At 42.5% G+C, this 17,546-nt stretch overlaps 1 protein-coding gene across 1 annotated transcript in view; it reads left to right on the top strand.

The window, feature by feature from the left end:
* Positions 1-6,172: 6,172 nt before the first annotated feature.
* Positions 6,173-17,546, top strand: part of coro2ba (coronin, actin binding protein, 2Ba) — a 36,528-nt gene continuing 25,154 nt past the window's right edge. The window contains exon 1 of the mRNA XM_084013296.1: positions 6,173-6,464. Coding sequence (XP_083869422.1) covers positions 6,450-6,464 — 15 coding nt within the window. The 5' untranslated portion in view covers positions 6,173-6,449. The remainder of the gene's footprint in view (positions 6,465-17,546) is intronic.

Genomic DNA, 17,546 nt, shown 5'->3' with positions numbered 1-17,546 from the left:
CATAAAATATAAGTCAGAAATTTGTCAGGTGCCAATGTGGTAACCCAGATGGAAACCAAATGAATATAAAAGGCACTTCATATTCATTGGTGGGGACAGAGCTGACCAAAGGAATATTTAAATGCACGGTGTCTGCCAAACTGACTCACACAATCAGGTCAGTGAATGATCCACTGAGAAGTTTTGAATGCGTTCCCTCCTTGCTTAGCGACTTTTACGAGAGCCAAAGATATAGTATTTGGCTATTGTGAAGAGAAAATGAGTGAAATAGAGAAGGGTAGCAGTTTTTGCTTTCCTGTCTCTCATGACATATAATAGAAGAACATCTGTATGAGACCTTAACGAAGCACATGTGGCGAAAGTTATCTTTTTCCTGCTGTACATATATTTGACAAGAATTTATGTGCCAGTGTTTTTCCCCCCTTTATTTTAGGTCTATTCGATTGCAAAGGTCTGCTTAACTGCTACCACATGTTAAGCCTTTGTACTGCTGTCATTGCCTTAATGTGAGTGTGTTGTTTTCCAGACTCCGTGTGTGGTGAATGTGTATGAGAGAGAGGAAAAGAGATGGATACACAGGGACAAAGAGAGAAGAATAAAGAAAGTATATAAACGTGCATCTGGTTACTTAGTTTGGGTCTTTTCCCAAAAAGGGGGGAGTAACATAAATCACCCTAAATCTACCTCTTTAAAACATCTTAATTGCATTATCTGTTACCTTTATAAATCTTTAACTCAACAACGGGCTATGACATTTAAAATGGAAGTTATGCAATGTTTTTACAATTTTTACCAACATAATAACAGCAATAAATTCAGAAGCATCTCTCCTCGACACCGACATGAATCACAGTGTGAGGGTTGGTGGAGGGGACCTTATCCCCCCATCAGACGACTCCCTAAATCTGCCCCAATGACCGGCAGGTGAAAAAATAGAGCAGATGAGAGGCTCCATGAAGGGAAACGTTGATGCAGAGGAGGCTTGGACGAATTAAAAACCAGTGGAAAATTACTTAAAAGAGACGGCCATACGTTTATACGTTGAGTGAGTAAACTGGAACTGTCTACTCATGGTTGAGCTATGAGTCACCTACACAAAGAGGCACATACTGATGAGGACTCTGCAGAGTGCACTTCTACGAAATGCACAAGACCGATAAATTAGAACCTCCTCCCACTTGCTTCCTATTTTCTGTCGACCTTTATCAGCTGCTTTGCTTGCTTATAACCCTTTCTCCGTGGTCCTACTCACCCCCTCCACTTTTTCTTCTCCTTCACTTTGCTTCAGATAGAGGAAGTGGTTTGTGTGCAGACTGTGGCTGGAACAGAGTACTGTGCACCGGGGAAGCCGAAATTTGAGCCCCTGTGCATTAAATGTTCCACTAGAGCAACAATTTCTGTGAGGGGAAATCATGCAGTGGGTCAGTGTTAAAGGCTCCACAAAGGGGGGTAAGAGAGGCTCAGTCAGGGTAGGAAGCAGGGAGAGAGAGCTGGGGTTAGTAATGGGGGGAACCATGCCTCTAAAGAATAACTTGGCCATTCTGGTGGTTGAGTTGGTTTTAGTGCACGCCATATAGATCTGGATTAAAATCTGATCACATACCTCTGTCACATATCATGGTCTTCTTTCTTATCCATCCTTCTCATCTCTCCCTCTGCTGTCAGCTGGCCAGAAACATGGAACAAGAAAAAGAGTGTCTGTTAGTGTTTCAGGACACAGAAACACAGCTCCATCTGTGGATGGACTTCAATCTGGGACACATTGTGTTACATTTCATTTCAATTTGTTGCGAGGCTCATTGTGGAAGTTGCGTGCCGTGGATTTGTTGTGATGCCCAACAGATTTACAGATTTGTATAGAGGGCTGACCTCAGCCCATATAAGAAGAGCAGCTGAGGAGAGCAAGTATCTAATTTGTCAGATTATGGCTATATATTGGTGTGAAACGGTATTTGAGGTAAGACCTTAAACACTGAATGATACACGATGATGGCACAGTTCCTCCATGCGATATTAGAACCCTCTTTGTCAGCTCTACCTCAAGCACATAATTGTTTTTACATTGCTCCTGCAAGCAGCCTTGTGTCTGCAAGATTATTCATCGCATTGACTGTTGGTATAATGTGGTCTCTGAATGGTGAGTCAGCTGGGGGGCCAAAGCAAAGGGGTCCCTACAGGAGGCGTTTTGTCCTCTGTAACAGTCATCTGCTCTGCCGATTGATTAAATAATGACTTGCAGAATAACGCTGCCTCATACATTTACTTGGAGTGAGACTGAATCATGAGGGATTCCACTGAGAACCGATGTGCATCAGCGGCTTTAATAAAACGGTTCAGGTTTCTAGGAATCTAACTGCATCTTATTGCTGCCAATTATTTTCCAAAATGCTGCCATTACGGGGTTTATCAGCTATGGGGAGCTCACAAGCTCAAAGCAGTTAAACAAATTTGCAAGAACGTATAACCAGTAGTACAGCCTTTGGATTAATTAATCTATTTTAGTACTTGCATACATTTCCCTGCATGTGTACAAGCTACACGTTGTGAGGGACTGGATATAAAGTGGCTTACATCTGCTGTAAAGAACGTAAAACATGAAAATGCTATAAATGATGAAGTGAAGTAAACGTATCCATATAACACAACATTCATGTTCATCAAAGGTCTTGTTGATAACGTCTTGAAATGAATAAATCATTGCGTAAACAAAGTCAGCAATGTTTTGATAGCCATTATACACAGATGATGATTGGCTCTCCGTTGTAGCCCTCAGACCTTTGTTTGTTTGGAAAGGTTTGCCAAACTGACTGAGAGGGGAGTGATTACTACATACAATCTACATACATCTGTAAATATTGATGGGCAAGGTGACAAACCCATGATTTAACCTCTCGCTAAACCTGCATTGAGTCTAATTTACCTTTGACAGGTCGTAGTAAAAAAAGTAATCCTCTTCATCTCAATTCAGAAAATGTTCTGAGGTGTATGGCAGCCCAATTTTTCTATAGACAAACAGACAGATAGATGTACAGTGAATTTACATATACATATATATAGAGAGAATACACAATATAAACAATATATTAGCATGCACTATGAATATACCAGACTACAACACCTCCAGCATGAAATATAGAACTAGCACAGACATACTTTATACAATATACACCAGGCTAAATGCAATTCACTGCCGTTTTTTAATTTATATAAACAATAGGTAGGCTATGGTGATAGCATTAACAGCATTAATGCATTAATATAGCAGTAAAGTGCTATATGCTATGTGAAGACATAGTGGAGTAACATTAATGACCGACTACCTGAGCAGATAATCAAGTCACTAGCTAGCTAATCACTGTTGCTAGCACTCCTGTGGTGTCCATTGGTAACGCCTTCCTGATCCAGCCGTCACGGAAGCATCACGTCCACCCACCGCTCCCCCGCTGGCTAGCTCATAGCTACCGCTTGCTGCCCTCACAAGGCCGCAATGCGAAGCGTAGCGCCTACTATCGGTTCCCTCTCGGGCTGTTAGCTCTGTTAGCACTTCTGTCGTTGTTTGCACTGTTAGCGCCATTAGCTTCCAGTCGCCGCCATGTTGAGAGTATTTTGAGGCAACATATACGCTCTGCGTTTGGAACTTATAACAACCAAACAATTCGTCCAGATAAACAATGTAATTTTCTGTATTTTAATTTATTAAGCTGTCTGAAATTGTACTGAGGATATCAATCTTTCTCTCATTGCGGATACCTGATGAAGATGACCGTCGCTCGCCAGGCGCGTGACCGAGAGAGAGAGATTTACGTGCTCGTGCTCGTATCACTATGGCGGGAAACTGTCGTTGTTCCCCACTTCTAATGTTGCCGACAGTAAAAGCAGCAAGCAGGTGGTCCTATACCGTGTTAGGAGGGGTGCTCGATACTAACTTCCCATCACAAGTAAATGCCTTCCCTTGTGTTCACGTTTTTTGTTTTATCTTTGTGACTCGACACACTGTTGTAGCACATTTACACCCGGTCGGAGGGCTCATTAAGCGGCAACGCCGGTGGCTTATTGGGCTCCCCCCTAGTGGGACAAATGGTTGATTCCTGTGCGTTTTGATATAGAGTGCAGTGCTGTGTTTGTTGTAGTTCGGGGTGCCCAGTTGTAGTTTTTATTAAAAAAAGGGTGTTTTTACCTTTTGTATGAATATTGTTAAATTAAGTCTTCGAAAAGTACTGAAAAAACGAGGAAACTTTATATACATTGGCAATACCTGAACTACTTCGAGGTAATGACGTGACTTCCCCACACGATGGCAGCAAAGCGTTAAATATGGTGGATTCCCTCAGGTTACAAAGCTGTCAGAGGCAGAATACTAAACAAGGAAATTCAATTCTTAATAAAAAACAGACTTGCTGTGATTCACTGGAACAAAAAGGAATCATGGATTTAAAACATACAGTCAAGCCAAGCAGTCACCTCTGTTGTTAGATATTTCATTTAGCAAAATGAATGTTGTTGACACCCATATACATGTTAGCTTTCTCTAAGGATTTTTTTTTTAATTCTCTCATGTAGACATCCGGTGAAACATGTGAGACATGATGGCTTCCTGGTCTGCATGTCACTGTATTTCCATGATGTCTGTTCCTTCTATATTTATTTAGGATGTAAATTGTAAAGGCTCTAGAAAATGTGATGAAACTATTGTCTGGGATTGTCTCTGCACTTATGTTTTTTTATAATAAAGTGCAATCTGTCATGTTACTATTTAAGCTTCGGCAAATACTAATAAATGCAGATTGTCCAGATATCTTCTGGTATAGATTAGGAAGACCCGCCCGTGCTCACAGACACAGGAAATGCTATTGTTCTAGACAGGAAATGCTGAGAGTGACACTCCTAAAGACTGAGATGGAGGAGTGACCACTGACTGACTTTGGGGCAATGTGAGATAAAAACACCGTCAGACAGGAAACCATGAAGACATACCTGCAATGAATAACTGCTGTCTTAGTGGCACACACACACACAAACAAACACAAACACACAAATGTACATGTAGATGCATAAAACAAAGCCAGTATTGTGGGCTGCAGCCACTACAGAAGAGTCTCGCACGGCTATGGGAGGTTGAGCCATGGTAACTGAGTTGGAATCTTGGCCGTGTCTCTCGCATCCCTCTATTTACGCAATTAGTATGACAAAGATGTGTTACTCTTTGAGTGTGGGTGGGTGCCTTTGTGCTTGTGTACTCGTGTCCTTTCCCCTTGTGAGATTAATGGATTCACTTGGATTTAAGACTTGGGAGAGCAACATTTACATTTAAGATGACAAAGTAAGTGTGGGGGGGGGGGGGGGGGGGGGGGGCGTACTGGAAGTGTTTGCATGATATTTCATAATATACATATATCACAAAAAGACAGAATTTGTGCAAAATAAATCAGATGTTCATTGCTATTAATTGTGTTCCACTCAAACAAAAGCTTCAATTACATATTTAATTTCAAATTTCACTGGAGGCATTGATTTAAACATCAGATTTTGGTAAAATGATATCACGACATGATCGTATCGTCACATTTGATTCCAATGAAACACTTATTCTGCCCTCAGGGTTAAAGGATGCATGTAGGGGTTGAGTGAAGGGTAAGGAGAGATCTGTATCCTCTTAAGTGTGTTACAACTTTTACCATATATGCTTTTTCTCCATGTGTCTGGACCTTTATAATGTTTTCACATATAGAAATGACGGGATTCAGCTTAGTTAGGGCTTCAAAATAATCAGATGTTCTTGTCTCTTCCCATCAGTGGCTGTGTCACACACACACACACACACACACACACACACACACACACACACACACACACACACACTGGATGACGTGCAGCTAGCTCCATGCAGAAGTAGCAGACTGCGACACAGCGTCCAACTCCCTCCCTCCCTCCCTCCCTCCCTCTGTTTCTGCAGTCCTCTCTCCTCTCCTGTCCCAGGCAGCACTGCTCCCGCCTCCTCCTGCAGCCCTGCCTTGACTGCTCATCAATAAGCTGTATTAGCCCATCACTAATCATATTGCGGGAGACGGGAGAGTGAGAGAGCAGGGCAGCCAGACTTTTCTGTGCATCATCAGTGTGTGTTTGCGTGTGTGCAGTCGGGGGAGGGAGGGAGGGAGGAAGGAGGGAGGGAGGGGTGTATCCTAGCGGGGAGCTTTTCCCTGTTGTAGTAACCAACTGCACACCGGCTGCCAGCCATTACTTCACTGCAGCAGCAGCAATCAGCCCTTTACGTATTTAGTGAGCCAGACACACTAACCTGTCTGTCCCCTCCTCTTCCCTCTCTCTCTCTCTCTCTCTCTCTGCATATTCAGCAGAGCTGCCCTCCTCTCCTCCTCATCACTCTGCCACTCCTGCGGCGTTGCTCTTTGCTTGAAGGGGACACCGGCCTGCTCCTCACCCATCCATTCTGCATGACTGTCACAAAGGTAAGAGCGCTGTGGACAGGGGGTGCAACTTTCAGGATGTCACTAGTGGGGGTTTAGGGTGGTTGAGTTGTACTGGGAGGGTTATTTAAGGTGTAATTTCTGCATGTGTGTGTGTGTGTGTATGTGTGTGTGCTTGTCGGTGGAGGAGATGAGTTTTTGTTGAGTAGTGCTGGAGTTTGCCTGAGGATGTACGTTAATGCAGTCCGGTTATGATGAGACCAAAATCAAATCCTGTGAATACATTCTCTAATCTGCAGAGTGCAGGCCGGTAACAATGCATTCTGGGTTATGAAGAAGTTATTCTTTCAGTATCTGTGCAGGAGCTGTATAAACTTTATTTAGATGAGAGAGATCAGAGAAGAAAGTCAGTATCAGGCCTGGCATTTGACGACTGAAGCGTTGCTTTTCGGTGCTGTAATTTTGCCCCTTCAAACTCACTTTATGTGCAGGATTGAGATGTCGCGTTGGTGATCATTTTTGGCAGGTTTGGTTGTTGAAGTCGTTTCGTTCATTTCTTTCTTTCTGTCAAAGACTATGAGAGCAGTTCAGCAGGTTTGGTGTTTTGTTTGCTAGCAGCTGCAGGGACTAAACTGTATCTCTTAAAGCCCGATGGTGGCTTTGACAAATGGTGATTTATAATGCTAATTAACCAGAGAGATTACCATTATGATATGCTAATTCGAGCAGAGGATTTCTCCGTACATCACATGGAAAACCCAACTTGAGGATTTTGGATTTCCTCGCCGGTGCGCTTCAGTTATATCGTGGCATTTCCTCGAGCTTGGATTGGACTTCATTTGTGCATCGCTTTGGACAGAAGCATCTATCATCAAATGAATGATCAAACAGTCATATTGTGGGAACTCAGCCCCCATTATGGCAAGCAAAGTAGGTTCCCACAAGGCAAACTAAGTGTTGCAGTAAATCAATATAATAAGTCAATGCAGTGTCCTCAAGTCACTGCAACAAATAGTTAAAGTGGGTGTGTCGGCCCGCTTGGCTGACTGTTTACGTGCAGCCGAGTGTGTGTTGGTGGTCTCAGTCTGTGCTTAAAGCTGCAGCCTCCATTGAAATCCTCTTAATCAATTAACTGAGGGAGAGATGACAAAGAGAGGGAGCGAGAGAGAGAGAGTAACGGGGAAGAGACACAGAGAGAGGAAATTAGCACACCTACTCCCATGTAGAGAATTAACCTGGACCAGAATAGATGACCTACTGTAGACACAGGACAACGGCCTATTTACTCACACAGCTGCAAGTTCCACACAGTATTAATACAGCATGGCGTGGTTTGTGTTTCCAGGATGCAAGAAAAACATATTCAAAGTACAGTTTTCCTACCCGTGTGTGAAAGAGATTGTGTGGGAGTGTGTGTGTGTGTGCGCCGCTGCGTAGGTGGACGTTCCCCACTACGAGAACTCAGAGAGGAAAAGGTCAGGTGCTCGTGCGTTGGCACCGAGCCAAAGGCTAAATCTGACTGTAGACAAAGCCGAAGGCGTCGAGGAGAATTTTAATGAATACACACACATGCTGCTCATGTTGTTGTTGGATGGTGATTTCCTACCTGCAATTACGGAAATGAGGTGAGGAAGTAGTGGGAAAAAAGAGAGACAAAAATGTGCTTTGACATCTGTGCAAAAAAAAAGAAAAAAAAAGACATCACAGTAGCATCTCCAAGGTGATTGGTGTGTGGGAGAAGCAGAGAGAGAGAGTCGGGAGCTGTTTTCACGGCTATGCCTGCCAACAGCAGAGAAGTCACCTTGGGAGAGAAACGGGCCGAGAGCTTCTGTGCTGACGGGGCTAAAACTGCCGTCTCCCCCTCCGCTCACAGATACAGACCGACACTCTTCTGGACAGACAGTCCCTGCAATACCTACTTAGTATCAGGAGTCGTGTGATCCGGCGTGACTCCTTAGCATCACAATGTAGCTTTGCAACATCTGGGCATGGAGCATGAGAAGTCATCTCTTTAGTGGCCGTGATGTGGCATGTGATGCTTCTGTTGGCTTATCAGCACCAGCACTTAAACGTATATGATCTCCTCAGACTCGTTAGCAAATACTTGATTCATCAAAAGCTCAGTCGTTTTTAGATATGTGGTTTTATTACACATTTACAAATCAGTTCATGTATTTTATGTCAAAACAGCAACAACATAATCGATATTGAGCCGCTATACATCTCTCCCTTATTAGACTTTCTCTCAAGGGATGTTAGTTAATTGGGAATTTGTGTTTTTAAGGGTCTAAGCATGTATATGATGCATTATTTGATACCAAAACAATCTGTATACAATCATATATCAGGACATTTCAGTGAAACGCAATGAAATTCACATCAGTGGTCCTGAAGATGTTTGTTTGTGCTGTTGTGTTCCTGACTGTTGTAGAACATTTTATGCTTGTAAACCAGATTCTCACATTTTCACAGTTGCAGGTTTTTCAAAATCAAATGTGTTTACATGACACACTTCCAGTGTAACAGTTCTGTTTCTTACCTTCTGCCATGATAAATCTGTATTTTCTTATTTATCAAGACACTGTAGCTGGTTAATGTGTGTTGGTTAATGTTAATGCAGCATTTGCACATATTATAATCAGATCAACAAATGGAGAACTGGCTCCTCTGATAAAACGCTGACAGTGAAAATGGGTCATTGCATGTTTAAATCCGTGGCCTTTGCTTTCAAACTTGGCCTTTCTGGACGCTGTGAGAGGGGACTATAAGCTCTTTAGCTTTTTAACAGACACTTTATTCTATTGGCAATCATTTCTTTGGGCCTTGGGAGGTTTCAGAATCACAATACTTTATTAATCCCTCAGGAAATTGTACGTTATCCCATATATCACGACCGAATATCATAATGGCTGAAATTAAACATTATAATGTGATTTGTAAAATGCCTGAGGATAATTCCCTCCCTCAATGGGGTTATATTTTACTGTTATATGAGCAGAACTTGGATACTTTGTATGCACTACTTACTAAGTTTTGATGAATTAACATACAAATTGCAAATAAGGTCTTTTTTTTATTCAAAATCTCTCACACTGTTTAACTTACAAAAGTACATTTATTTGCACGTTTTATGCTACAACCAAACATTTCAGACTCCATATTTCACACTAATGACAAACATCCATTTACTGTATGGCAATCACCAATAGCATATATATTGTAGGTTACATTTGTTGATTATTCTGGGGGGATGTATGTGGCAAATGAAAAAAACAAAACAAAATGGCATCAATAAATAAATACATACATAGAAACCTCCAGATACAGCAAGGCCTGAAGAAGGGTTTCCTTTGTTTGAAAGTCTCACAAAGGTAGGAAGGAAAAGAGAAAGAGGTATGAGATGCAACAAAGGCCTAAATCCATGACATTGTTTGCATGATCGCCCATGAGAGCAAAAAAATATTATTCCATCTGAACTTAGTTGTATTCCCTTATTGCACAATCTACAGAAAGCTGCTTTTGCTGCTGCTTTGCTGCTTTCCCCCTAAAAATGCAATTTCGTTTACTTCTAGTTTTTAGTTTTAGCAGTTTCTCGAAAGCATTTAAATTTCCTTCCATTCATATCGACTGAAAATCATCTTGCTGCCACAATACTTATATGCAAAATAGTCATACACCAAATTCCTTTGGCTGTGGCATGAATATGAGTAGAATATTGAAATGAAAATAAAATAAATTTACTTGTTTATCTTGAGTGAGCAGAAAACTGGCAACACAGCCGGGACATCAGGGCACGGCATGGGATTAATATCACTATATCTGGACACGCTGTTCCCTTTTGCTCTGTGGTTTGTGTGGGCGTCCGTGCGTGGACGTGGGAGGGAGGCTACGGATGTCAGTTGGCAGACACGTTATGTGTACGTGGGTGGATAACTTCCATTACTACTAAATCGGTACAGCGCAGTAGAGAGTGTGATATCAGCAGAAGGACAAACCTGTTTTTCTGCTGTGTGTGTCTGTGTGTGTGTGTGTGTGTGTGTGTGTGTGTGTGTGTGTCTACATCCTCAAGTCTGTTTTGACTTCTTCTCAGAGTAGCTCTATGAAGCCCTGCAGCTCACAGCTGCTCCCCTTACATAAGATTAAAAGAAGGAAGAACAGACCCATACAGTAAAACTTCTTGGCCTATAGTTTGGTCAATAAAAGACCCCTCCAGTCCTCCAACAACACTGGGGGGCAACAGGGGCTAACTCGTAGCATCGATCGTTGCCCTGAGTTACCTTCCTGTCCGTTTTCGTTTGGTCTCAGTCCACAGGGCCCAAGGGAGGAGGAGCATAATGGCCACAGCGGGATTTCCCTGTGCAAGAAGCTGACCCCTCCAGAAGGCAGGGGTCACTCAGCCCTCTGTCTGCACGATGACCTCTAGCCGGAGACGTTGGCAAATTAAAAGCGCAGATCTTTGTCATATTCAATCTCTCAGCATCTAGCCAACTATTGAACCGTGCCGTGAAGCGTGACGGCAAGCTGCTGGCGTAGAGCAAGTCGCACGCACCGTTTGGGCTGATCTTTTGAATCCCCCTTTGATTCGGAAGCTGTGTTTTTCACGGCAACCCCTAAAATGGTCCAGTTGTTTTTGGTTGGATACCACAGAATGGAGCTGTGGAGAAGGACAGAGGGACGCTGAGGGAGGAGAGGAGTGAGCGGGATGAGGAGGGGGAGGCCTGGCCTTTGGAGTACCCTTTTTTTGTTCTTTTAGACACCAGCAGAAACGCTCCCCAGCTAACACTAAAGGGAGTCCGTGTGTGGTGATAAATGATTGTCTGTTCCCAGAGGACTGACCACACACACACACACACACACACACACAGGTATACTTGAACCGTATCCATCTGAACCTCCACCCTAATCCCATTTTAACTTTAACCCTCACACCCTAAAAGCCTCGTCCTCAAATAAGATTTTGAAAACCCAATTAGGATACACCCCTGAATGAATGCACCAAAAAGGTCAAACTTAGGTCTTGTGTCATTAATCTGAACCCGTATGAAGACCAGCTCCTGTCCAGACTGTGTGTTTGTTTAGTTGAGGGTCTGAAGTTGCTTATTTTGCAGACTTGATGAGGAATGGAAATGTACTCCGTCTCCTAAGATGTCTTTATTCTATAGGTTCGAACCTCAGCCCCACAAAGATGAAAGCACAAACACACACATGCACTTGTGTGCGTGGGAGCTTTATATTTAACCCTGCTGACGTGAATTCTATATAATTCAAAGTAGCATTCCAGCTGTGTTAAGTGTGTTTGCAATTACATATCTGCAAACAGCCCAATTATGAAGGAGGCCCACGCTGCTCCGATGTCAGGCGCACACATGTGGTCGGAAAGTCGTCTGAAAGCCATTTTCGGAGTTTATGGTCCAGCTTCTGCTGTCAACTGTAAGGCCGTTAAGATGCTCGTAGAATAAAATGATCACGATGTGAAAGCTCTTAACAGATTTTCTTTTATAGATATTTAATCTGTCCAATCAAAATGGAAAATAAACACTTGCTGCAGACTGTGCACATTTAGACACACAAATCCACACACAAGCTGTCTTAAATTCTTTACTCGGGGCACCTCGCCCACCATAAATCTTAATTGAGTCTGATTTAGACCACTGGCCATTTGTCAAGCTTAGTGTTTACTCCCTTACGCTCACACACCGACACACACACACCGACACACACACACACACACACCGACACACACAGACAAATTAAACTCACAGCTAAATCGCCAATAGCAACCCAAAACTTGCTTTTCCTTGTCGTAGAAAAAATACACAACAGTTTTGGTAGATTACGAAATCAAGAATGAAGTCTTTTTTTGTTGTTGGAGCAGATACACATATTACTACGGGGGGGGGGGTCTCAAACTGTGAGAAAAAAGGAGGAAAAGGGAAATAGTTGTGAGAAAGCCACAGAAAAAGCATTCACCACAGGAAGACATTCAGATCTCATGAGCTCATTGCCTGTCAGAAAGCTTCCTATACTCTGCTGTGTGTGTGTGTGTGTGTGTGTGTGTGTGTGTGTGTGTGTGTGTGTGTGTGTGTGTGTGTCTGAGTGAAAAAAAACATACTTTTCAAATCTGTGTGAATCTGTCGTGTATTCCAAAAGAGTTGGGAAACTCTTTTGGGGTTGCATAAATCATTCTTCCACTGTAAATGCATTTACACAATCCAGACTCTCATATAGGACACTTTCTCACCAACTTATGACTTGAACTCTTTGTGAAATGTGCACCGGGCGGCCGAAGCTTTGTTGGATAAAAGTGTTCATTTCTGGATTCCTTCTTTGGGAGGTTGCTGAAATAAAAGAGGAAAAAGATTTATAAATAAAGGAACCAGGCGAGAGTGACCGTTACCAGCATCCCCTTTCCCCTCCAGCTGAGATTTGGTGCACATCCTGTGTGTGTGTGTGTGTGTGTGTGTGTGTGTGTGTGTGTACACAGTCTATACAGAAAGGACATAGGATGTGCTTCCTGTGTGTGGGCCCATGCAGGGCCAAAGCAGTGAGTGCATTGAAACAGGTGGATGATTGTTTGGTGACGTGTGGTGTAAAAAAAATAATAAAATAAAAAAGAAACATTTTACTTGGTGCTCAAAGTTCCCTCATTTTTAATATTAAGTTGCCAGCCATATTATCTCCTCAGTCTTCACCAGTGTTTTTTACTGCAATGCACGGCTGTTTTTTTGTCATGTTTTTTCTTGTGTAGCATAAATGGTCGACACTTCTAGGCTTCAACTGCATCCTTGTTGAGAATTTTAAGAAAATTTGAAATCTCCGATTTTCTCCTGTCTCTTCGCTCCTCTTGTAAATGTCTTTTTTTATGTCTAGCTATCCGTCTGTCTTCGTCTTTATCGTCTTTCCTTCTTCCTTTTTCCCCCCTTGGGGTCCTAAAGCTCCTGTTGTAGTGATGGAAGAGGCTGTCTTGTGAGATAGTCCCTGGCTTTGGCACATTGAAACAGATTGAATGGCTTGCAACAGCTGCACGGATTAGGTCATTTTAGAAGACTCAATGTTATTCTGATGTTTCTATTATTTATATCAGTGGGATTATGCTACATACCAGAAACGGCACTAGGACAAAATAAATGTCTGCTTATGTTCTTTTTTTGTTTTTGTTTTATCCTACTGGTGATGTTTCCCGGAGTACAGATTATTCATGAACATCAGGAATATTGGCCATAAGACCCGTGTTGTGTTGAAATGGAGGATCTACTGCAGGTGCACTAGTGAAGCTGCTGTGGTGATTACATGTGTTTGACGTGGGAGAATCGGGGTGGTCCGTCCTCTCCCTGAAACAGTAGCTGCCTGCTTGGGAAGCCTGATGAAGTGTCATGGAATCTACTGATGTAATGTTTTATCCCACATGACATTCCCGGGCGTGAGGCTGACAATAGCGCCGCTGTAGACCGGGCCGTGTTTTCATTTCTTGGGTGCTTGTGCAACATCGCTCACATTTGTGATATGTTCTATCAAACTAATGTTTGGTGATTCTGTCTCTCACACATGGTGGTGGTGGTGGTCGGGTATGATGTGCTGCTAAAGCTCGGCTTCAAACATGAAACGCATCACATTTTGAACATACATACACCCACTATGCATTTATCCTTGTGTGCGTTACGCTGCAGGAACAACTGTGAGCTGAGTGAACATGAGAGAGCGATGAGTGGGGCATCCACGATGGATGACACTACCACCCACTCTCTCTCTCCCCCTCTCCCACACACAAACACACAGACATCCACATGGGAGTTCATTGGGGTCAAATTCAGCTCTGCGTTCCGCCTATGGGCACCGATAGCCGTGTAAATATAGATATTCGTCTCTCTGCAGCACAAAATGTATTTCCTTTCCCCGTGTGCTCTTGCTTGTGTGTCTACTATCACCTCTCCTTTTTTATATGTCACCTATTTCTAATAACAAATCTGCAATCTGTGCAGTGATTTGTTCAATGCTGCTAAAAATGAGATGCAAAAACCTTATATAAATGATTCATTTAAAGGTCATAGTCGCTCTGATCTAGCCGATGAGCTCATGAGGAGATCACATGAATACATAAGCCTCTTATAAAGGCGGCAGTATATGGTGAACGTGTCCGCTCTGATCCACAGATAAAGCCTGTTGTGTCAGCAGTTTATTTGAATGTAGGACGTAGTCACCGTGAGGTCACCCCTCGATTTTTAAAAAATGTTATTATTTATTTCGGCCGTCAGCAACCAGAAGGGACACGAGAGGGTGTTGCTAAGTACATCTTGATGGTTCTATTGGAAGACGATTCATCGTCATATCGAATCCTCAGACTGACAGACGAGTTAGTAGTGGGAGAAGAGGCAGGAAATGCATAACCCCCCCAAATAAAGTATCTTTACAATCAACCATTCTACATGCATGAACTCGTTTCACACAACTGTTCTGATTCTGACGGCGTCTGGTTTTTTCCGGGATTGTATTTTATGAGAAACGTCAAATGTCAAACGGGCCTTCATTTTTGGAGAATCTGTTCTAAATTCCAGCTGTGATGTTTTTTTTATTGCTGTCGCCATGGTAACGCAGTGGGGGTATGCCTGCCTGTCTAAAAAGAAACTGTCCAACAGCGGAGGCGAGGAACAAAGAGCCTTTACAAATGATTGGACATTAGGATTCAAACTTCTCGAGTCACGTCAGACATGAACTGTATTCTCTGCTACTTGTGGAATAATTAACATTTTTACTACACAACTCATGCATATTGATAAATTGACTATTCATGTAGAATCCTATAAAGATGAATTAACATGCTTTAGGAAACTTTACAAGGACGTTGTTCTGCACATTTCTTTAGTTTGATAAGAACGCTACGTCACCTCCTTTCTTTGTAGTTCAACATTATGGGGAAAAAACTACAAAGCTTCTTCACACCACATTCAGCAGGATGACCTCTACACGGCTCTCAGCATGATGACAGCTGAGTCGGCAGCTGGCAGCTAACAGAGCTAACAGCGTTTACCTGGGAGTAGCTGTATTTGTATCTTGTGTTGATTTTGTAATATCCACTGTGGCTTGGAGGACAACAAAGCCCCGTTGCTGAGGGGGATCCACCACATTACTGTATGCAGACATGCTGTCTGCAGTTGCTCTGTGTTGTTGTTCAGTGGATGGACTCGCTAGCTGAGAGCCAGCTGTGTCTGCATTCTAGCCCCTCATTGCCTCTTCCCCGTGGGCGCTGACCGCAGCTCAGAAGGGTTTGCTGGGTGACGTCTATGCTGATGTGCCAGGCTCGTTTATTTACGTAGATCTAGATTTTGTGGAAAGAGACAAAGTAGAAAGGAGGAGTTATACACAACTGATGCGGAGGAAAGGGGAGCGTGACGGATTTCGCTCACATAGAAACATTTCTATCAAAACATGGGTTAATACAGTTGTGCTCAAATACAAAGTGTTTCAATGCATTCCTCCACAACAAAGTAAAAAACATGACAACAAAGATTTGGATGCTCCACTTTTTTTAAAATTCACACTAGAAAAACTAAATGCCCATTCATTTTTAATATTGCGTTTTGATGATTTCTGGAAATAAAAGAATATAGCACATTTCAGTATTTTTGTCAAGTCGAATAATACAATCAGGGTTGTAAGCAGTGAGTTGTTTTGGCTGAAGACACATCTTTGGCATCCTGTTTCATCATCATGAGGCATCATGTCTTCTCATGAGATGTCTGGCCAAATCAGGGATGAAAGATAATTTAAATGGTCCCTAGTTGTTTGTTTTCTGCTGGATGTAAAAGCATGCAGTTGTTTGTTGACAATCAGCTGTAAGAACTCGGAGACTTACATTGTAAATACAGTGAAAGCTTGTAATTAGTGTTGATTTACTGTAGGAAGATGGCAGTAAACATAAACACGCATATCCATTATACCCAAATGTTTGCTGTTCCAGTCATGTCTCCTTTTCCTGTGGTCATCTGATGTACGCACCTTTTTTTTAGGAATTCACCAACTTTTAAGAAACCAGGTTCAAAACATCTCGTCCTTAAAAACTGTACATACAAATACAAATAAATAATATGAGGGATGTTAACGGGCAAGCTTTGAACATCATCCACCTTCATCAATTTGGTGTGTGTCTTTTTAAATGAGCCGTTAAGTAGACCACTAATTGGCCATAATCATAAAAATGTAAAAAATCAATCTGCTTGACAGGTATTTTAGTTATTTTCCTGCTGCGTTCCTCGTGTCACACGAGGTAAGGAGTGCAGCTTGGCAGTGCTCCTGACCATGAAGCATGGGATCTGTTAGCTCCTGAGTTAAGGGCGATAAAGGCCAAAAGACATTATCGTCAGGGGAAAAAAGGCTGTTGTGGTTTTTGGGTGGAAAGATGCTGAGGGCAGCAGCAAAGAAAGGCATGCAAAATTTAACAGGTCCGCTGTGTTGTGTGGAAAGACGGGATGAGAAGCTTTTAATGCAACTAATGTCTGAGCCAACCCCTATTATTGCTGCTTCAGAGAAATGCAACACCGCTGTAATAGAGAAGAAAGCAACAAAACCAACTGAGATGCACAGAAAGGAGGGTGGAGATATTACTGGAAGTCAGCAGAGTAACACCAGCCACATTTATATATTTGTCCTAGAGGATAAATGAGGTCTGTGTGTTACAGCTGCCTTTTAAAACTGGGACACATACGTCTACTGTAGAAGTCCATTTGACAGGCTGGCAATAAACAGATCAATGCAACAGACTGGAAAGATGTGCATGAGTGACCATATGATAGATATCCAGCTTATTAATAGTTAGCCAAACACTGCCCTGCCCTGTGAGTGACATGCTTTTATATAAACTTTATCATAAAATAATGGAAAAAACATATATAATAAGCGTAGACTGGCTGCAGCATCAGTCCCCGTGGTTGGTTCTCTCCGGTGATGTCATCAACGGAGTGACTCTAAAATAGGTCAAATTCACAACACATTAACCTTCACCCACATATGGGAATACTGTCGTTTCAAACGTGGCTTAAGAGGCTCGCACATCGCTGTTTCTCTCAACATTTTTAAAGTGCAGCGTATGTATGTCTTTTTTTCCCCTCTTGACTGAAACAGAAAGCTGTG

The sequence above is a fragment of the Eutrigla gurnardus genome (genome assembly GCF_963514095.1).
Source record: "Eutrigla gurnardus genome assembly, chromosome: 1".
Taxonomy (NCBI): domain Eukaryota; kingdom Metazoa; phylum Chordata; class Actinopteri; order Perciformes; family Triglidae; genus Eutrigla; species Eutrigla gurnardus.
The sequence above is the reverse complement of the archived record's forward strand: the minus strand, read 5'-3'. Positions and strand labels throughout refer to the sequence as shown.